Source organism: Corvus brachyrhynchos, unplaced genomic scaffold, assembly GCF_000691975.1.
Source record: "Corvus brachyrhynchos isolate BGI_N302 unplaced genomic scaffold, ASM69197v1 scaffold279, whole genome shotgun sequence".
NCBI lineage: Eukaryota > Metazoa > Chordata > Aves > Passeriformes > Corvidae > Corvus > Corvus brachyrhynchos.
In genome coordinates this window covers 3,767,006-3,790,253 of record NW_008246060.1, presented here as the reverse complement: position 1 = coordinate 3,790,253, position 23,248 = coordinate 3,767,006, and the positions used below count along the sequence as shown (strand labels likewise).

The 23,248-nt window shown below is 40.8% G+C and overlaps 1 protein-coding gene across 30 annotated transcripts in view; it reads right to left on the bottom strand.

Annotated features, from left to right (window-relative positions):
- Positions 1–23,248, bottom strand: part of ANK3 (ankyrin 3, node of Ranvier (ankyrin G)) — a 258,366-nt gene that overhangs the window by 130,702 nt on the left and 104,416 nt on the right. For 16 of the 30 annotated variants that reach the window (XM_017746281.1, XM_017746288.1, XM_017746290.1 and 13 more), the window contains exons 1-8: positions 23,061–23,111; positions 10,161–10,262; positions 9,597–9,695; positions 9,100–9,198; positions 5,605–5,703; positions 2,066–2,251; positions 1,468–1,491; positions 154–252 (exon numbers count right to left, since the gene is read on the bottom strand). In XM_017746281.1, the coding sequence (XP_017601770.1) occupies positions 154–252; positions 1,468–1,491; positions 2,066–2,251; positions 5,605–5,703; positions 9,100–9,198; positions 9,597–9,695; positions 10,161–10,262; positions 23,061–23,096 (744 nt within the window). In that variant the 5' untranslated portion in view covers positions 23,097–23,111. Of the gene's footprint in view, positions 1–153; positions 253–1,467; positions 1,492–2,065; positions 2,252–5,604; positions 5,704–9,099; positions 9,199–9,596; positions 9,696–10,160; positions 10,263–23,060; positions 23,133–23,248 lie in introns of those variants that run through there. The other 14 variants (XM_017746265.1, XM_017746272.1, XM_017746267.1 and 11 more) reach the window with 8 other exon arrangements.

Sequence of the window (23,248 nt, the reverse complement as noted above, 5' to 3'; positions counted from 1 at the left end):
AGCCCAGGGAAAGGCCCTTTACACCAGGTGGTGACAGAACCAGCTCAGCCAGGTCAGGCCCCTTGGCTGGTGAGAGTGATGTGCCTCTCACACCTCTGTGCAAAAGCTGTTGCCATGTGGGGATGAAGCAAATGAAGCACAACCCACACTTACCCTTGCAGTGAAGTCCACAGCAGCACCCCGATTTAACAGCAACGTGGCTACATTGATATTCCCATAGTGAGCAGCTATGTGGAGGGGAGTGAACCCACTCTGCAAAAAAACAAAACAAAACACAACCAATAGAAACTTTTTGTTAAACATCGCACTAGTATTCCACATTTCATAGCACATCACTGACAAAAGCTAGTAATAGGAGTCTGCTGCAAGTCACCACTCCAATTCTGTACTAGTTTTCACTCACTGATGTTTATTTATAGTATCTCAGGGAATCTAAATAAAATCACAGTGCTATGCAGGAGGAAGAAAAATTAACATAATTATTCTAGAAGATAAAAAGTTGAATAAAACTTTCAGTTATTCCAGAAAAATAGCAGCAAAACATTTGAGTATTAAAGACTTTTATAAGAAATTAGCTTCTAACTAGAAATATATAGTTATTGGTATTATGTCAGTCTTGCAAGTTAAATCTCTTAGAGATTCTTTGCAGAAGTTCAAGTACAAGTCATTTAATGATATTTGCTAACTGGTTTTTATAAATTCAAAGTAGATGCAAATGAAAATAACATCAAAGACTATCTTAAATTATTAATATGGGTTGGGTTTTTTTCTTTTCCTAGGGTTAGCACCATAAAGATCAGTCTCCCACTGTGGGCAATCACACTGGGTTATGTTCAGACACCACGAGTTACCACCCTAATTAAAAGATGTCTTACTGATAAAATTACTTCAGCAACTGATTTTCATATTTAAGTAGTTTTACTTCCTTTTAAAATAATGCTAAAACATGCAGCAATTCCATCAGTCCTGCAAAGTATGAAACCTTATGGGAACTAGATGCATTTCTAAATTGTTAGCAAGCCATGCTAGCTGCCACTGCCTTGCTTTGGGAGTTTTGCAGCTATAAAACCACTCTCAGATCATTCTATTTGCTGACACCATCAAGGTAAGTGTCATGCAGAAGCCTAGAATCAGACCTGGATGCACAACATGACAGGGTTGTCTGCAGCTCTTAACACATCTGATAAACACGTGCTCCATGAGAATCCCTGAAAACTCCATCTCATACAATACGGCCCTTTTATGACGGCACTCAGTTCCCAAGAATGCTTCGCTCTTACTTTTAAACCCTAGTTTCAGCTGCAGAAAGCCCTGGTCTCTAAACTACAGTCTTCTCTAGCACATGCTACTTCATTTCATCTAAAGCAGGTGTCTATCCTATAATAGGCAATGCAGACAGGAGGGAGAAATGATGCAGCAGCACTAAGTCATGGAGGAGTGATGATGCATATATATATTTATATATACCTCTGTTGTTCTATTCACCATCATCTAGGTTAACACATTTGGAAGCAAAGAGGGGGAAAAAATGAACGGTTAGTCCACCACTGGTGACATGGATGCGGAAAGCTTCATGATGGCTGCGTGGCATGGCAGCTCGGGTGGCAGCACGCCCGGCACACACGGGAAGCTCCACGGGGGGAAGCCAAATGAGCGAGTACTTTGAGTGCTAATTGTTACATGTTTACCAAAGTTCTCCAAGTAGCAGTTGCACAGACAACTGACTTTATTGCAGTATGACTTTACCAAATGACTTTACTGTACAGTACCTACAGCTCACCACTGCTTTCAGGAGTGGCTTTTGTTTCCAAGAGAATGATTCAAATAATATTGTGTTTATTATTTTCCATTTGCAAGGTTTCTACAAGATAAATGAACCCTGATTTAAACAGCAAGGGAACGGGGGAGAAAGAGGCAAAGGAGGCAAATGAAACGTTATTCTTAATCAGGTGTCAGAGGAGAAAGTTCTGTGTAACTGCAGCAAAATAATTCACACCGAGGGAGATCTCCCCTGGATGTGGTCAGCACCTGACAGCATCAGACCTTCTGGCTTTTCCCAACTGACCTTTGACTCCACGTCAGCGTTGTGGTCGTTCTGCAGGAGCAGAGCCGCCGCCTTCGTGTCGTCCTTGCGAGCCGCGATGTGAAGGGCAGGAAGGCGGACTTTTCCCTTCGTGTCATTTTCCAGCAGCAGGGAAACCACCTGGTCATGGCCTTGCTGCAAAGCTACTGCCAAAGGTGTGAAACCATCCTGCAACACACAACGGGCACCATCAACGTGTGTTCCAAACCTTCCATGGGGTGGGAAGGGGAAGCGAAGAGATCTCAGCGTTAGGAACAGAGCTGGCTCAAACTCAACCAAGCGTAACATGGTGCAAGTTAAAAGCAGCCTGCAACGACCCTGAGATTGGAATAAAGTGTTGGTGAACAAGGTTTCAAATACTCAAAACACCTTTCTGGCACTCCAGACACAACATAAAATTGTAAGACACAAATGACTGAGACTCGAGGAAAAAAAAAGCGTGAAATTACTCACAAATTCACAGTTAATTATACAGATACTTATTTATGTAAGTGCTTAATTATATAAAAATGTATAAAAAGCCAGAATATTAAAATTACAATTGCTAATGATGTCTTCATAGTAAATTATCATCCATTCCTTACAGATTATAATCTACATTTTTATAATTATTTAAAAAAAACTCCAAACAACTAAACAAACCAAAACAAACAAAACACTTGAGCTCTATCCTCTAATATATTTTATATGTGGGTTTAAAATATAATAATTGATTAAGAATACCACATTCTTCTAGTGTACTGATGTTCTGCTACAATTTTTGTTTATGAAAATTTATATAATTTGACAGACAATCCTCTTACAAGAAATAGTTATTTCCTTTCAGATTTGCTAATAACCAAATCAATGGAGAATAAAACCCCTGAAAAACAGAAGGTTTTTATTTAACAGATTTTAGAGCAGATTCCTCAAACACATAAAAAGTACAGTCTGGGATTTATAATTTTATGTCTTGAATTTTAATTTTATTTTACGGATTCTTAGAAAACTAAAGAATGAAGGAGTCGTCATTTATATTCTGCTCCTTTCCAAACATTTGTCATTGCAACCCAGGAGCACATCCATCTTTACCCACGATAATACCCATAAAGCAGTCCAAAAAATCACAAAGAAAAACTACTTGGGATATTTATTTATTCCATTTGTCTCCTGATGAATATATCCAAAGTCTGTATCACCAAACCTCATTGCAGCTTAGCAAGCAAACGCATTCTTTCACTTTTCGACTACTGCTGTCACGGTGAAACCATGTAACTGTGAAATAAAAGTTCAGCAGTGACAGAGAAAGGTAGATCCTCACTCTATGTCAACAGTGCAGAGTTGAAGTGTTAACTTTTTAACTTGAGGAATGAAAAATTATGTTTTCAGTAACAAATTTCTCTCTCTAACTTCAAAATAAAGAACACCTCTATTTAGGATGAGGAACAGGAGGGGTTCTGAAAAAGAGTGTTTTCAAAATTTTTGAGGGGAAGAAAACCCAAGAAAATCACTGAAATTCCTGGGTCCTAACAAGCAAGGTCCACCCCCCAGCCCGAGGAGTTTTATGCTCATTTACCCAGGTTTCCCTGTTGCCTGCATCTCCCCAGCACCGGGGCAGGCTCTGGGCTGCAGACCCGGGCCACGAGCAGCTCCCGGGGTCAAACAGCCACGGGCAGAGGGGCATGGGGTGTGAAAGATGCTCTGCAGTCCTGACGGCCAAAAACCCTCGCTGAGCATCCCCACAAGAGGGCTCTGGCAATACTGCTCTGCTGTACCTGCAGAAATGGGGGCTCTTGCCTGGAGAAACTGGAGTTTTTGGCTTCCTGCTCTATTTACACATCAGAAAATTCAGCCACTTCACAGAAAGGTGGTGTAGACACCTACAATGTCTTTTCTTACAGGAAATAGAACCAACTGTTTTCCTTTAATTAGATTAAAACACCATGATTAAATAGTTAATTTTAAAGAATATTTAGCTAAGTGGCAATCCTTTAGTTACAAAAGTTTTTGCACTTAGAATGATAGAGAGAAATTGGATTTACATGAAAACCTGTACCAAGAGAGAAAGTAAGAAAGAACCCATAAACAACTATCTCAAACAAGGAAGGCAATAAAGGAACCACTGTTATGTAGTCTGGTATCTTCAAAGGAATTCTCATGGATAAAATTAGATTGCACCTTATCATCAAGCTGAGTTGGAAAAAAGCTCAACCTAAACTGACATACAGTGCTCAAGGGAAAAACAATACCAAAGAAAAAGAACCAAGTACCCACTCAAAACTTTTTAAAAAATCTGTTCTCAGAAAATCATACAGTGGCAAGAGTATTTTCAGAATTCAGAACCTGCTGTACATCTCTAGGAGGTCTATGTCTTCTTTCTTTCCAAGTTTTTATAAAGAAGTAGAAATAGTCCTCTGAAAACTAATTTTCAATTAATTTTCCAGATGTAAAGTACTTCATTTTGGTATTTCTTGACTTTCATATCTTTGAGCATTTCCAGAAAGTAGTATGCACATCTCTAGTTATAACTAACTTTTAGTGATTTTGGAAACACAGTTTCGATCCATTAGCGATTCATTTTTACAGTGTTGACTTCAAAAGAATAAGATTTCCTTTTTACACCATTATACAGTGATACTATGAGGTATAGTGGCAATGAACTAATTGTGCAGTTCATATTTTTCAAAAAGTAGGCCTTTTTCAAATAAGCATTATTTCCTTCACAGAACAGTACTGGTAGAGCAATTAGAATTCAATAAATATTAAAGAGAGCACATCCTGAACTACCTTTTTACATTTTGGTTGCAAAATCCTGGTAATAAGGCAACTGAAAATTCATCAGATTCAACACCTTTCTCAATGCCATACATTTACAACTATTAATATATTTGTTATTTATTTTCCTCACAGGTTGTCTTTTTCGAGTTAGAATTACTTTTTAAAGAAAGAAATACGAAGTGCTCCTCTAGAAAGATCACAGAACACCTTTGAGGGTGGATCCTGTATCTTTCTGTCAGCTTGAAATGCTCCCTGCAGCACCAGGTGGGGTAACCAGGTGCCACAGGGAGGGTATCAACTCAGTAATGAAGCAACTCAGGAAATGCCCCAAACCCCAAGTAACCCTGGGTTCTCTCTGATATCCCAGTGCTGGCCCAAAGCACAGGTGAACAGCTGCTCTTGCCTTATAGTTGCTGCCCTTCTCACTGCTCACTATTTTTACTGAAAGCACAAAGAACTTTTATATTATACACACAGCTTCCCTGTGTGAGCACTTAACCTGAAAGATTAGCAGTTATGACTAAGAACACATCTATATTTAGAACTGTCTCTAGTTAAAGTAATTTTTTTTAATTTCAGAAATGGCAAGAGATAGTTTAAATTGCTGAAAAGCCCATAACTCTATTCATTAGCACACTTCACAGAGACAGCTTTTTATTAATCTTTAATTTTGTATTTAAAAGACTAGTTTGATATACTCTGGCAGAAATCACCGCTGAAGCACATTTTGCTTTGTTCATAAAGTGTGAAATTCAAACTTTTACCTCTGTGGCAAGGCTTTGACTGGCACCATTGTCAAGAAGAAACTTAACAACCTCCAGGTGGTTTTCTTGGGCTGCCATATACAGTGGAGTGAAGCCATTCTAAAATACGAAAACAAAAGTGTTAACACCCCACAAACATCTTATACATACCACAGATCTGTCAAATGAGGGCAGATTGGGTGAAAAGCAAAAAAACTGTTAGCTCACAGACCAGTTAATGGCATGATCTACACTGGCTTAAGTGAAGATGGGAGAAGGGTAATATTTAAAAGGACACAGAGGAATCTTTCAGCTGACCAGATACAATTCCCACAGCTAAGCGAGAACAATTCCTTTCATATCTGTTGTGAAGTTAAACTAAAAAATCAGTCTGGACAGATTATTTGGTGGCAATGAGCTCTGATTCCTGATAGCCACAGCACTGGAAATGCAAAACGGGACAGGGAAATACAATACAAGTCTGTAGTGAAAGCAAGAGCAGTGACTCTTCGGAGTAATCGACTTTTTTTTCCCCTTCTTTCCATTAGCTTTGACTTCTCTTTCACTCGTGCCAGCTACTTCTGCCTTCCATCTCCTCAAAGAGCTGCCTTCTGAGCACAGTCTGCTTGTGGGCACTGAGCTACTTCATATTTCAGGCACCAGGAGATGTGAGGATCGTTGGTTCTCAGCAGTTTGAGACAGAGGTTTAGCAGTGTTCCTGACCACATTAGAGCATCTCTCAAATTATGCTTACGTGAGTGATTTCTATCAATGCAATACAAGTATTAGAAGCTACAGAGTTTAACTCATTTGTTGGTGAATGCCTTCCTCTTACAATCAATACTTCTGTCTTTACCTTAATTGTAAACAGATCACAGCCTGTCAGAAATAGAATTTTTTGGGATTAATATTAAAGCAATGTATTTTTTACCTATTGTTCTAAGAATTTCTGAAATCTCTGCCACAGTTAGACAGGATAGTGACCTAGATTTTGCAAAAAACAATGGGGCTGAAAAGAGATGAGCTGAGGGAAGTTTGGCCACATATTTACATCAAACAAAAAACTGGGCTCTGGTGAGAGGTAGGGAGACCACAGCTTCAGACCTATGGCAGTGAAATTGGGCTGAGCTGTAGGAGCGCAGTGGGAACAGCTGAGAGACATCTGCCAGTCAGAGCAGCGGGGCAGAGGGGCAGGGCACACATCCAGCACCGGGCACAGGAGAGCACAGGTGACCCGAGGCCAAGCACGCGGCCACGCTGGCAGCAGGGACAAAGAGGAGGTCACAACAAAGGACAGCTGCAGAGGAAACGGATGTTTGATCCAAGAGGAACTTTACCACCAGTGAGACACCGAGCAGCTGTGAAGCCACATGTTTACAAGGCCTGCACAGGCAGCAGGGCCTGCTGCTGTTCCAGGACTTTGATATTTTGATCTCTCTTCAAGAAAGCATCGCTACAAGCACAAAGAAGGGGTTGAAGGGCTCACAGAGCCCAAGCCCAAGGCTAGCAGTGTGTTAATGCACTCTCCAGGACAGAGGTTGAACACTTCAGTCACCATACAGTCAAAATTGTACTTAATTAAAAAGAAAAGAAGCCAGGAAGCACTTGCTAAGGTACCTCATATGTCACACTACAAGTTATTACAGTAAACAGCAGTCTGGCATTTGTCCCCATCATTTCATGGCATACTCTGTATCTATTTACTAACTCAGCTAGAAATAAAGATTAATTTTTTTTTTTTTTTACTTTCAAACATTTGCTTTTAGAAAGGAAGTAGGAAACACCACCTAACTGCTAGTTTCATAAAACAATTAATAGGCAAAAGTTCTCAGGACCAAATATTATTAGCATTTGGAGGCAGAGCAGAACCTTTTCTCCTATGTTAAATTTTGTAGAGTTTTAAACATCTTTCCACCCCACATTTTACATTTTCTTTTCTCTTTACAAAGAGCCTGGAATTACCAGAAAGCCACAAGTCTGAAAAAAGCATTTTGTCTTCAGTAATAATAAATAGCCCTTAGAAGAAGTGTAAAATTCAGACTCAGCACAAATTTACGGTTTGCTTTTTGGTTTTTTTTACAGGCAGGAAGATTTGGTTGAAGAAGGCCTAACACTGGCACTGTTAGCATGGAAGAGCTGTTACCTCCAAGGAAAGAGGAGAAAAAGCTCAAGGGAAGCTCAATACCACAGACAAAGCTGGTCCAGGGGCAGTTTGATAACAGGGAGCACCAGGGACCTCCTCAAAAGACAAACCCCAGCTGGGACATCTCACTGCCAGGTATTGATGTGGAATGGCCAGAAGATGTGTTACATGGGTGTTCCAAGTAAAGACTTCAAAGGCCTCCATCATGGGGTGGGGGAGAAACAAATCTTTAATTCTTTTACGTTAGCAAAGTAAGAGTAACATGTGGCAAAACCTTAGGGTGTATGGACAATGCAGTTATATAAGATGTTTACAATCTCAGATTATTTTTAGTTTCAGGGTCGAATACACAAGTTCTCAAACACAAGCAGAAAAGATTCTGTCAATTCCATCTTAATTTCTTTAACAGGAAAAGCACAGCTAATATTTCTGCTTTATTTTATTTCTTAACAGCCATGGGAGATTTTACCTAAAAATACTTTTTGTTGTTGTTGTTCTCTTTAAATTTAAGTTATATGGTTCCAAATATTGCTGTATCAAGCTAGTATAAAAGAGTAAGAAAGAAGAACTGAGTCATTTATTTCTTTCATTTAGGTGAAAAACCCATGAAATATAGACCACAACTAACTAACTAACTTCTTGAAACAGATCCCGTTATTTTTTGTTCCTATTATTTGAGAGACCAATAAAAAATCCCACCCTCCTCCTTTAAAATGTAATTTTTTTAAACAAACATTTATTTTCATGCCCACATCTTTATAATACAGAAAAATGGTAATCCTGGGCCAGATGAGAAGACTGTCTCTTCTCTGACACTGCCTGCCAGCCCCTGAACAGGGAGAACAGGAACAGGGTGGCTTGCAGGACACTGCTGGCACAGCTGCCTAACTTTCAACAATCTGTAGTTTATGCATTGTTTGAGCCAGTGATTCTCTGTTTTGTTTTACTGCTGTGCTTGTAGCACCAGCGCTGTTTTCTCGTATTTCAAATTCTCTATAGTTGACCTAAACGTTCATTCAAAGGACTTGAACCAAACCTACAAACTCTGCATATGCCTGCAGTACCTCCTTGTGCAAGGAAAGGGGATGGGTTCAATTAAGCCTGAGACAGTGAATTATATGAAACAGGATCCTTTGAAAACGTTCTCTCCCACTCTCCTGTTCTATCACCGTCTCTTCCAGCTCTAACAAGCAGCAGCTTGTAGGACACTCCTAGGGCAGATCTGAGGTTCGTCTCACTGACTATCAACCCTACTTTCAAGAGCCAACATTAACACAGTAAGGTCTACAATATACTTGCTAATATCGGAGTTTCTAGGAGGAGAACAATTTTAATGTCAGCAAAGTTGTCGGTACAGGGACATACGACTGTACCTGAGACTGTGCATTGACATTGGCCCGATTCGTGACCAACACTTTGACGACTTCTGCTTGTCCAGCGAGGGATGCTATGTGCAATGCTGTGTTTCCTTTCTGGAATTAGAGACAGTGACACTTGAAAAGGGTACAAAACCTGAGCATGAATACATAACAGTACAATCAAGAACACCTCCCACTTTAGAATATAGTATTTCTTGCAACAAAATACTCTTAAACTGAATACTGCTAATGGGTGTGTTATTCTAGAAGACATGGCATGGACAGAAACCAAAACAGGAATCCACAGTTTGTTCAGGAAATCTCCTCCCTAGCAATCTGTGACATTTACTATCATCTGCTATCATTGTTTCTATTAAACAATTATTGAAACCCCGCCCTAGCAGTGGAAAATGGGCAATTACTGCTGCAGCACAGTCTGTAATCACTTGGCCAACACCTTGTGCACAGGCCAGCAGCGTGAACAAGGGAACAACCAGATAGGCCTGACTGACCTTTGTGGCCGCATCCACACTGGCACCTCGCTGGATGAGCTCAGAGACAACTTCTACGTGCCCTTCTTTGGAAGCAAGATGGAGAGCATTCAACCCATTCTGATTTAAAAAAGGAAGGGGAAAAAGAAAAGCAATTAGAGGGATTACCAAAGGTTTTCCAGTTTACCAAGCAAAGAGGAGACAAATTATTATTATCCCACTGAGAGGACTGCTTACAAAAAGCTACACTTAGGTAAACTTTACAAGAGCTAGATTATAAGGACAGAGTAAGAATTAAGTCAAGATATACTGGCTCTGGGGTCTCAAGCTCTGTGTACTGTTCCATGATCTAATGCAATACAAACAGAATGAAAGATAAGGTTGAATAGCACATTCTCCAAGTGCAAGAGAAATGGTGTCTGAGTAAAGGGTTAAAATAAAAAGTTTTCATTGGGTAAGATATGTAAACATGGTTCATCAAAAACCACAAAGTTATCTTTGACATGAAGTTCAAATATAAAGAGAAATTTGAGCAACAGTGAGAAAGGTATTTATCCAGAAAATTTGACCAAAATATTTTTCAACCTGATTTGAAATGTTGATGTCCACTCCATTTTTTAAGTAGTCAAGAGCTTTTTCCAAGTTGCCAGCTCGAGCTGCTCTCAGGTAACTTGCATTTGTGTCAGACTACAAGAAAAAAAGAAAAGTCCCATTAGAAATTAAGGCACAGTATAAAACCACATTTTGGTGGCAAAGGAATTATTAATGATACAACATATTGTACATCCACTTAACTAGACACAAAGATCCCAAACCACCTTATCAAATGTGGGTCAAATCCTGAGCAGGCAGCACGAGGCTCGACTTCACTCATGAACATGAATTATGGAGCACTGTCTCACACGCAAGGCCAGCAGCCAGGGACACATCTGGCACCCAGCATGGCACACAAACAAGGGGAAGCTCAGCACTGGCCTGCATGGAAACCACGCTGCTCTTTCCAAAGGTGCCACACCACTTTCAGTGTCCAAGCTGAACAGAGCTGACCAGTGCTGTGAGAACTAACATGAGAGATTTAAAAAAAAAATCAGAATACTCAACCTTGAAGGACTGGATTAGTGGAATTAAAAACCCCATAGTGCTACAAATGAACACATTTCAAAATCTCATGTCTGCTAACATTTTGGTTTATTTTCTCCATCCTTCATTTTATAGTACATTTTATTGACAACATCTGTCTACATTCAATGAAGAAGCCAGAAATCTCTAGGTACAGTGCCATTACATAAACTGCATTTTCCTTTTTGTCAGACTTCGCATTAAAGATAGCTATGGAAATTTACTTCATGATGACTTCAGCTTTGAACGTAAGGACAGCAGAAATGTTGGTTAAGTCAGGAAGGAATCACTGAGAGCAAGTCCCATCCCCAGAGGGTTTTAACAAGTTATGCAAATATCCATGGAGGACAGTTTAGATAATGCTGATCCTGCCTTGGAGCAAATGGAATGAACTGGGTTAGCTTTCAAGAGGGACAAATCACATAATCTTTGATTTTATCTGTGCCACAGCTTTCCCTGGCATGTTGGGCAGTCAACACATTTTTTGTGCCCTCTTCTAGATTGGTATAGCAGGAATTGTCTGGGTTCTTTCACTCTCAGTATCATTTCATCCCAGGCTTACATCATTGCAGCTACCAGTGCATTGTGATCTTTTCACATTTCTGAAAGAGTGCAACAACTACCTTTAGACTAAACAATAAAGGTTGTGAGTGCTAAGAGGAATACAAAGCACCCTGGCACCAAAGCTCAGTTACTTATCTGTTGCTCAAATATAAATATATACATTTTAATTCCAAATTTCTGGATTGCTGTAGAGTTTTCTCCTCTCCTGTCGATACAGCCACTGCAAACTGGATGTTGTGTTCAAGCATTGCTCCAAGCCCATGGGGAGCCACTTTCATGTGCAGGATGAAGCAATCTTGGGCTCGACAACACCGAAATGGTAAGTGTGTAGGAAATCTGTTTTTCTCCTTGTACCCATACAAGCTACAAGACCATTTCACCAGTACTTCCACTACAACAAGATCTCACTTCTACGAAGAGGACCATTACTTACGAACCAATACTTATGAACTCCCTGTTTTCTCCCGAGTTTTGCACACTTGGCATTCCACTTTGCAGTGACAAGTCACCAGCTTACATTCTTCCCTGCTCTTTATCGCTCTTTTCCAAGCATGCCACACTGATCATCACAAACCAGCTTCTGCAACGTCCTTCCAACAAAACAGCCCCCAAATACTGGTGTTTGGTTAAGCTTCACCAAAAACAAGGTGCTGCTGCAAAGCACACGGTCATAACTGTAAAGACCATGGGGAAGAAAAGCTGCCTTGAGAGCTGCTTTCATTTGGGAGATCATCTGAATTGTGCAATGCAGATTATTACAGGAGACAGGTCATATTCTCAGTGCTTAGCAACAGCAGTCACTGGGGTAAAAAACAGGTCAGCATTTTATCAGCATTACTAAAGGTATGAGGGAGGACTCAATAGAGCGGGAGCCTTTTTGTCAGAGGGCAATGGCATCTCTGTTTGGCACAGTCAGCAAGGGGACAGAATTAACATCAGCTGTTTACAGCTGCTCCTGGGTGGGGAAGGGATGTGCCAGAGCCGCTCGCTCTGGAAAATCAGATTCCGCCAGGCGCATTAATACACACCAGACAAGGAACGCTGCTCGTCCGCAGACACATCCTAATCCAATCTGCTCAAACAAAATGCAGGGGGAGAGGCACAAGGAGCAATAAATAGCTGATAATCACGTTAATCACTAACTACAGTTTCACTGTGGAGGGAGAGCAATGTCTGTGTCTTTTACAGAGTTGGGCATGACTTTTGGACTTAAGGATTCTTGGAAGACTTAAGGACTCTTGGAAGCACTTGTTCACTAACAGGAGGAATGATAAAGTTCAGGTCACAGTCCCAGCCTTGAGGCAAAATAAAAATGTCTCAAACCAAGCTATCTCAGGTGCTGCTAAGTGGTGCACAAATCCACTCCTGAAATCCCTCAAGCTAACAGCAAGTCCTCCTTTGCTAGCCATCCCTCAAAACTCACTCCTAAACAGCTAAAAGTGTCCAGACACGCCACTGACACCGGCAGCCAGGCTGCCATCCGAGCAGTGGGGTCAGTGTGGTGCTGGGCCCAGCATCCCACTCACCTTTCAGCCTGGACTCCTAGTGCTCAAGCACAAGGGCACTGTGCAAGAAAAGCAGCACTGACACATGCAGGCATGACACCAGCAACTGGGAAGCACTCAGAGAAGCTGCCTTTAACAGCACACTGGCGATGACCCAAACCCTCCCTCGGTTCAGCTGGTCTGAGCTGGCACTTCCAGTTTCCACCTTACTGGTTTCCAGTTACTTGAACGTGATGTGAGCCAATGTGTGAAAGTGCATGAACTGCCTTAGCAGCCAGAGTGGAACACATCCCTGTGCTTTAAGAAAGGGGAAAACCTTTTTTTTCTGGCCTTGGCTGAAGGTCCAAAGCCCTCAGATGGGGTTAGCTCACCCATTCTGGGCCACCATGCACAGGAGCTTTGAGATTTGCACAGAGGGGTAACAGACTGAGGGTGTACAATTGTGCAAGAAGCTCAGCAGGGTTTCTGGGATTCTCTCCATCCATTTCCACCTCTGCCATAAGCAGAAACAAGCAGTAACACTAGAGGGAAAACAGGGACAACATTGTTGGAAACCAAAAGCAGTTTCAGCCTCTCTAAAAGCAGCATTGCCAGCTTCCACTTTCCCTGTAACTAAGGCATGACTTCAGACCTGCTCAGATAGAGGAGAGACTTTCAAGCCACCTTCTGCCCTGCAAAATGTCTTGAGTACCCCTGCTAAGGGGTAAACTTCCAAAATCAGGAGAACCAATGAACACTCTCCATCCAAAACCAAAGGAATTGATCAAAAATATCAATCCACAACTTTTATGTTTCTGAACCCAAAATTTCCCAACTTTACATTTGTATTTTAAGCCTAAATTTGTTGGGTTTGGTTTTTTGTTTTTAAATAGCTCAGTAGAGTAGAAAAATGTTATTTGCAATTGGCACTGTTTTGTTCAAAAAAGAGCATCTTGGAGTCCCTGCTAGAGCCTGTAAATTGCCTCAGCGTTACAGTCAGAAACAGCACCAGAGCTAGGCTCAAATCACTGGAGGATTTTAAAGATCAATGAAGTGTAAGAATAATGTTAATAATTATTTTTCTGGATTGCCATCATTCCTGGAAGCCCATCTCAAAGACTGATAAAGAACCTGCTATATGAAGTGCATTAACAGCCACAGTAGGGGGGAAAAGGGTTTTGGATTTCCAGCCATCGCCCAGGACACCCATGTGCTCCTCTCTGTGGGCAGTTCTTCTCCACATGCCCATTGTCACCTTCCAAACCAGCTGGTGCTGGAAAATAAGAACCCCACACAGACATAGGCACTCTGTCTACAGGACATTCCCCCACCAGACCCAATGCCTTTATTCTTCAATACTAATTAAACTTCAATATTCCTGAGAAGCATTCTGGATGCTTGCAGGCTGTTCAGATCCCTTTCTCTTCTTTTGTCATCAATCCAAATACGAAATGAAGATGAAAATTGGCTTTTGATTCTCCATGATCTTAACAAATATCAAGAGAACAACAGGCATGGGACATACATCAAAGCACCCTGAATCTTAGATGCTCTTGCAGTCAGCCACAAAGATTGAAGCCCTTCCTGTGCATTTGCACTGGATCCCTGTTGTCAGGCTGTGTCCCCAAAGCCTTTCCCTGCTCCCTCATGGGCTTCCTGTGGCTACTACCTTTTCAAATTCTAGATGCAGATTAAAATTAAAAATCAAGATTCTTACAAGTGTTTTAATTCTTGGAGAGACAAACTTCAGATCCCGTGCACAGCATTTAGCTCTGGAATGGTTATTCAGAGAGTATTTAATAAACAGTGGGTTTATGGGAGTACCAGTACTGATGAATACATAAAATCAAGCTTTTTCTTCACAGATAGAATGATTTCTCCCCTCTCTCCCCATACTTTCTTGGAAGAAAAAGGGACTGTTTCTAGTTTTAAGAAATGTGCAAATGCAGATGACTGGCTACTGAAGGCAGGTTTTATGCAATGTGTATTTCTTTTAGATTTGTGTATTTCCCTTTAACGTATGATGCTATAAAAAAACCCCTTCTCTAATGTACAGCAGGCTGATGAGCTTGCAGACTGCAGGCTGCCTGCAGCACACAACAGTTTTCCAGTCTGGAGCTCATTTTCAACAGCCTTCGTCCCAGGGACATCTCAGGAAAGGGCTGAGGCTGAATAAGCTGTGCTGGCAGCAGCACTCTGTTTGCCAACCCTTCTTTACCTTATGGTCCCCTAGTCCCGCCGCAAGATGAAGACTCTGTGGTGCACAGGGACCTGAGAACTGCTTCCCCATTTTGAGGAAAAGCTACAACAGTTTAAAATATTTCTATTGCAGCAAAGACTAACTCCTAAGTCACTTGGATACTACCTTAAGCCTCCAGAAAATGCTGATGCTGACTCATGCTAGCAAATACATATTCACTCTTTTTCTTCAAGTGCTTCCAGCGAAGTAAGAGACTATTTATCATGGCTAAAGATGAAAACTATTAGAAAATTTGCACTGACTGTCAATCCAGGGTCTGGCCTGTTTTTCCACTGCACTACAGAGGGTCCCTTAAGGAAACAGAGAATACGTATTATTGAGTGAACCCTTGAAAGTGCAAAGCCATTATTTTTAACGTGCACAGGCCTCCTCCCATATTGGTGGTATTTTATTATGCTCATCTCTCTTTCCTTTGTGTTCTGCTTACAGTGGCCTCTTTTTCAGATTAAAAATCCAGTCTTTTTCACATTGGGAGCAGGGTTTTGTTTTTCACTCCATCTTTAACAGTAGCTGTTGTGAAGGGAAACCCCCAGCAGGTTCCCATTGTGCCAGAGCAGGATGCATTCTGGCTTGAGTCCCAACAAAAAGATGCTAACCATGCCTAACATTTGTTGTGGGGAGAGGCAATGACCTCATTTTAAGGGATGAACTTATGTTACTTCCATTTGGAAATGTGCTCAACAAAGAGAGTCTTACAGCAGCATGAGGTGATCTGAGGAAATGGGTGATAACATTTTTGCTTATTTTTGATAATAGTGGGCTTACTGCAGCCACTGGCAATTTTTCTGCAGGAAAGCTTAACTCTGATGGGCACTAAGCATGACGCTGGAAATGGGAGGACCTTGGCATTTCTTAGATTTTGCTCCTATGCTAATTTAGAATTTTCCTCCAAGCAAATGTGTTACCCTCACTTGGTAAGCAACAAAATTTTATTCCAAATAAACTACAGCAGCCAATTAACAGCAGTGTCTGAACCACATGAAATAAACCAGCCACATCACTGTCATGGGGAGACTCTTCATCCGTCCTCCAAGAGGCTCTAATCCCTTGTATCTCCCTGCTACCTTTTAACTAAATCACTATTAAAATTTTCCAATTGTATCTTCTCTATTAGAAAGGGGGCTGACTGCATTGGATGAATGATGTTCTCTGTGCAAACAAATACTCATGCTTTACATCCCATACTACCGTATGCATTTCTTCTGATAAGGATGTACCAGCCTGGGGCCAACTGCTATCATCCTCAGCTGTGCTGTTAATTACCCTTCAGAGACATGCTTTTGGGATCACAGCCCGAAACACAACCTCAGGGCAACAGGAAAAGCTCCACTCCTAGTGCCTGACAATTCAGAGGACGCATCTTTTGGCTAGGGAAGGCCAGCTGTTTTGAACATGATTGCAAAAAGAGAAACAATATAATTACTAATCAAAAACCAAACGAATCCCTCTAATTGTTTGCCCTATCACACAATTTAATCATCAACATTCTTTGATCATATTGTTGTATTGAGCAGGATAAAGCAGCCAAAGATATGATGCTATTTGGAATGTCCCCATAAAGGGCCCTATTCCAACACGATAACTTCAGTATGTTTTCCACACGCTAAAAATCATGCCAGTTTTAGGCTGTGCAAAACTTTCTTCATGGTCTACCCTCGTGGAGACTAAAACTTCTTGTATTTCTGCAAAATTTCCATGTGAATCTATAATCGACTGCATTTTCAACAAGTGAGGATCAATCCCTGTACAGTAGTCAATCTTATCATGCTTGTAGAGAAAAATGAAACATCTCCTGAAATGTTTGAATGAAACATTAAAGCAGTTCAAAACAAGAGCAGAAAACTCACTTTAGATGCAGCTCCTTCCTTCTAGAAATCTTTGGCCAAACCAGGAAAACAATCATGAAAACAAGTAAGCCTCTTTCCTTGCCAGACCACAAGACAAAGTGCAGGTTTAGTATAAACCATTTTCAAGATCACTTGCACCACTCGACCTCTTGGAGTCTGTCTTGGCAAAATGCTGAATATGCGCCCCGTTCCCATGAAAAATGAACCACTTGTAGTGGAAGGTGGTTCAAAAGGACCCACAGCCAGAGATGTCAAGGCTGGTACATGCAAGAACGTTTCACAGCTTCCAGTAAAGAAGGTGTTTGTGGCTGCCCTTAACAGCACAGAGAGGTCTAGAGCGCATTGTTTGCTTGCAGTGACAAACGCCTGCTGTGGAGCTGTGATGCAGCTTGCTCACTGTGTAAGTTGCTTAGACTTTGTGCATGCAGCCTTCTTCAGTCAGTCCTGTGACTTGTGACACCACTAATCCCGCCTGGGTGTCTTTAAATGCCTGAATGACTGCTTCCTAAGAAAGCTCAAGCACGAGATAGAAAGGAAAACCAGCTGCTATTGTTTTGATTCTCTACAAATAGCAAAGGGGGTTGTGATTTCCAAGGCACAAAAGACACAGAGCTATGGCAAACTCTTGCCTAACATTCACATTTAATATCTGTAATATGTTGAACATAATATCCAAGTTGAAAATGCCCCTAAAGATGTCATCTCTACTTTATTTACTTGCCAACATAGATACTCAACAAATACAGAATAACTTAACTGCAATTCTATACAAAAATATGATCTGACAACCCAACCAAAACCATCTGAACTGAGACCAAATGTGTCCCACAGAGAGACAGTTCAGACAGGAGGTGAGGGTCTACACTATTTCCATACACTTTGCCCATTTGTACAGATGAAGTTTTGAGATTTTTGAAACACAGGTTTCACGTGCCAGCTTCACCTGAAGAATTTATGAAAACAATTACTGGTATGAATGTATTAAATTAGTAACACCAAAAGCAAGATCGAGGACTACAAAAATCAATGTACATCTGCAAAACGCAGACAAGCTTTCTAAATATGCAAGAACAACAAAGTACAAGAATAATTTTAATGGGAAAACAACATAGAAGTGTATAAGAAGACTGTAAAAGTCTTTAATACTGACTTTTCAGCTATCAGACTGCTGGATGAAAAGACAAATGACAAGGTAAATTGGGACACACTGTTGAAGACCCTAAAACTGGCAAAATCCCTGGTTTCACCAGTGAATCACTGTACTCCATGACAAGTGACAACCAGGGTAAGAACCAGGCCCTTTGTGACCAACTCACATGTATTGGCAATGAAAAGGATCTGATGCATTAAAAGGCAAAAGATTTGGGCATTTCAAATTCAAGACTCATTCTCCAGGCTGAAGGTCTCAGCTGCTAGAAGTTTATTTCAAACTCTGGGAAGAAACTTCTGAACCCATAATGACTCATCTCTCACTCTCTTAAGTTTTCCTACCATACATTTACAAGTGAAAAATCCCTGGCTTTCATAACTGCTACCACAGTCACAAAGAGCCAGAGAAGGGCTGGATGTGCTTCGAGGGCTTCTTCTTATGTTTATATTCACCTGAAGATAATAACTCTCTCATACGTCAAGCTAGATGAGATGCCATTGATCTCCTCCCTGCTATTTTTCTCTCAGAAACTGACTATCCAATGAGCAAGGAGATAATTTCAGCACATCTCAGGCCCAAGTTTAAAGCCACTTCCATGCTAAAGTCACATTCTTCAGATCCCTGCATGAATAATATCAGCCAGTCCACCTCCTCTTCTCTTTGTGCATCTCATTTTAGAATCAGGACCCAAAAAGAAGAGGAAAAGAATTCAGCAACTCTTGTCAAAACATTTTGTAAAGGGTTTTTATTTGTCTATAATTTCAGATGGGGGAAAAAAAAAATCATATCAACCTACATGAGATAATACTGTTGATTTTAGGGAGAGAGATTTTATTTCATACCGAAATATTAACATAAATATGCTTCAATCAGATGTGGTGAAACTAGTGGCAGTAACATGAAGAAAACTCAAGTCAGGGGAAGTGCAATGAACATAAATTTTCCCTAAAAATACTGTAGCAAATAAGCTATAGAAACTATAGACAAGCTACATAATCTATTAAGAGTTTTCAGTACCATGAATTCAGAAATTTCTACTTAATGCCTGCTTTTGAAGTCAACTTTCATTTAAAACCAAATTGATTCTGCCTTGGACTTTGAAATGATAACTATCATTAAACTGAAAGATTGTTTGATAATAACTGGTCAAGCCATTTCAGTAGTGGCAAAAATATACACAGGCACACACCAATTTACCCGGCCAGCACTGCAAACCCCACATATAATTACAGTTTAGGGTTTTTTAGGCTTAAAAGGCATTTGAATGGATAGCTTTAAAGCTATCCACTAGAGGTTTAAGTTTTCTTTATTTTTGCAGGGGACATACAGTTTAGGATTCTTACAAGAATTACAAACCTTTATCAGTTTATGAGTGCCAATGCATTGGTTTCCATAGCAGGGATTATGACCTGGATCAGGAGTAAAGAACCTCTTCCAATTACACACTTGGACACCTTGTTGAAGAGCTTCTATCTGGAAAACTCCACATGGCTGATGTGACAGACAGAGAACCTGAAGGGCCAGTGGAAATTATCTAAAGAGCTTTTGGGTACTAAGAGGACTCATGAGGCAAGATTTGCAACACAGCCATTAACTTGCTACCAGTGTGTTCTGCAGGGCCAGTTAGAGGCATCCCATGAGGTCTGTCGTAGCAGTTCACCTTAGGAGAGCTTGTAACATTTACAGAACCACCTGTCCTGACACCTCTTTGTAGACCTGCTGTGAAATAGATATACCCTGGTACAAGGAGAGAGAATCAATGGAACCAAGAAACCAAAGGATTCAAACATCCTCCTAGAGCCAAAGACTGACTGAGGTAATTTTGGTGGTTCAGGAGGAAAAATACCTAACTAGCACTTCCCAAGCTCATGAGGGCAATTTCACACAGGAGAGTTAACAGTCCTCAAATGCAGGAGCAGAGCAACCTGCCAGGAAACAATTTTAATCTTGGCCTGGGGATGCATGAGACCTATTGGAGAATACCATCAGGGAATACTTCAGGCTGTGCTGGCTTAGCCGTGTCCTCCTACAGGAGCTGCAATTCCCTGCTGACCACAACCTGCCATAGCTTGTTTTCCATTTCAGTCTGCTGTTGTGGATATGACCCAGTAACTCCAGGCCCATTTTGTAACCCACCACACCTCTGAAAACCACAAAGGCAATGCAGAGCAAGCCAGAGTAGATGTTAGACACACTGCTGCAAACACTGAGGAAAACGTGCCCCTTTCTCCCGGGCATGGTGCCGTGGGACACGGCCCGCACGGAGCTGTGGGGCTGGGCACGGGAGAGCCACCGGCCTCCGCACCTCCCTGCAAGGCCTTTCCCCTCCTCTGCCATGACTCAACACTGACATTCACCACTGTGAATCTGTGCAACGGCGTGGAAAGTTCTGTCGTAGCATTTGTTGGGGCTGTCTGGATGAAATGTATTCAGTGGCGTGCGCAGCAAACGTAAATTAGTTTACAAGTGTTTTGTTCCTCACTCCACGTGTTCCAGGTTTGAGGATGAGCTCAGATTCCAATGGGAAAAGTGCTTTTTCCAGCCCAAGCACCAAAATCTGTGAGCAAAAATCAGAGCCCTGCACTGTTATCTAAATTTAAACTCTAGTTTAAAGCTCTTAAGTCCTGTCCTAACTCTAAATACAAAATTCTATTCTAAAGCAAAAGGAGGGATCTAAATCACTGCTGGGGCAAGGGCAGGACCAGCATTTACAGGTACAAACAGATTGAAAACAGTGATGTAACAGAACAACCCGAGCTGTATGGGGTCTTTGAGATCAACAGGGGGAGAAAGAAAACACAGAGCTCAGTTTTATTCTTAGAGTGAGAGAAAATTACCAAATATACAGATAAATCACTGCAGATCAGGTGATGCCATTTTCACACAATGACTTTTCAGTTACAGAACTGAACTAGTATTTTTCTGGCTTTCAAAGCCATTGTGCATTAGAGAGCCAGGATTCTGCAGAACCACAATGATGAATTGATTAGCTCAGGAAAGACTTCAACTTTTTGAACAAAAATATAAACAGCAAAACTATTAAAACACTTTTCCTCACCTTGACTAGATTTGTTAATTTATTTTAATCCAAAAATTACCACTTCCTCTTAGCATCAGAATGAAATGTGTTTGAAAAACACGTAACAGTTTAATCAAATATAATGATACAATACTAATGAATTAAACTTTCTAAACTGGCCTAAAAGACTTTACTGCTACTATATTTAACAGACACAGATTTAGAACTAGTTTTCAGTGCTACCATTAAAGTGAAGATCAGTTTATCACAGAAATAAGCTATGACCAACCACACCAGCCCTATACAGTGAATCATTTGATGACAGAATGGCCCATTACTGTACAATGTTAAAGTATCGCTCCTGAACAGCAAATTTACAGGATAAACGTGAAGTAGAGCTTGTTTCTCTCTTGCACCTCAGATACTCAGGGCAGCCTATGTAAGATTTAAGTATGTAAGGAATGAAAACAAAACTTACCATAAACATCAGCAAGGAAAAGCTTACTGAACAAATATATACTGTGCCCCTTTCCACTGCTAAACTCCATTTCAAACGCTGCTACACCTTCCCCAAACAACGTATATATGAACAGAAAGAGCACTTTCTATACAGCTTGTAATAAAGCCCTGTAAAGCAAGAGTAAATACCATTCTGGTGCAACACAGAGGGGCAGAGCATCCTGCAGACCAGCACATTGCCAACGCCACGGCTGAGGGCAGACGATTTTCAGCTCTCTCCACTCTCCAAACTGTTGCACACAGAAACTGGAGGGACTGTGTCTGTCAGGCTCTGTGCTGCTGAGGCTCATATAAAGCATCAGCAAAGATGTTTATCACCACGAAAATGGATACTATTGTGCTAAAAAACCCAGGAGAGAGTAAATAAAACTCTCGGGACTGAACAATAGAGAGTTTAATCAAGTACATAAAACATCTGAATAACGAAAGCTTCTCTTACAAAAAATTACTTCACCAAAAAAATCTCCCCAGTAAATGTTTCCACAGTTTTGAAATTACTGGTGGAAATAAGCTTACGGACAAGAACATCTTCACTAGAAAACAACCAAAGTTTTCAAAGATGCTTTTTAGCAGGGAACAACATCCTGTCCTGTGCTGACAACAAGTAAACAATAACATACACATTTAAGAGAACTCACTGCAGTATTTTTCTCAGAGCACAAAGCTATTGCTGACATGGAAATTAGCTTTAAACGGCTGTGTTCTGGCATCAGTAGTATCTCTAACTAAAAAATATTGCCACTGATTGACATTTCCACAAAGCTTGGCACTCATCAGTACTAAAAACACAAATCCACTTTCCTGGGAACCTGGTTTTTTAATTCTGCAGCAGAGTAGCCAAGAGAAGAACTGTTTTGGCTTTGCAGTTTTTAACTGATGTGAATAACCCAAGCTGTTGAAGACCCTCTGAACCTAGTTAACAGAGTATAGGGAAGTCCTTTCACAGCAGCTTCTTGAGGAATTTTTAAATCCCACAGGGAGCACCTTGAAGGTCACTGGGAGTAAGAGTGATACGGGTGCCTCCTTACAGGTCACTACTAGCACACTACCAGCACTACAGCTGGCTCCTCTGGAAGTTTAATTGACCTGTGGATTGTCAGTATAAGAGGTGTATTATTTGAAAGATACACCTTAAAAGCACAGATTTTAAACTTTTTTTCTAAATACGCAAGATTGGCTAAACGACTTCAATTGTTACAAATATTTGTGTTACTTAAGGCCTTGATCACAAGAACAAAACGTTACAAAATGTTTGTGTAACTTTAACCAGAGTCTTCTACAGAGTGTTCTGAACAGAATGCAGCCACTGGCAAGACAGAGAGAACAAATAATTGCAATATTCTATTTGACTGCCACCTCAGCCTACACCGTAATCCAGCCATCAGAAAACAAAATACACCAAACAATCCAAAACGTACCTCTGCCTACATCCAGCTTTGCCTCAAACAATCAAAGACTTAAAACACTAATACAAGAAACTCGATATGCAGATTTCACTCATTTCAGAATCCACAAATGCTTACTTGTTCTGGAAAGCATTCTCCCTCTTCCACTGCCATTTTCTGTGGCCAGATATGAAACCTGATGACTCAATTAGTTAACACTTTGGACACTGCACCATTGCTAAAAATAGCAGCCTCAGGAAGTGCTTTCTTTCTTTTTTTTCTTTTTTTTTTTTTTTTTTTGAGTTATTACTGTCGGTTATTTGTTG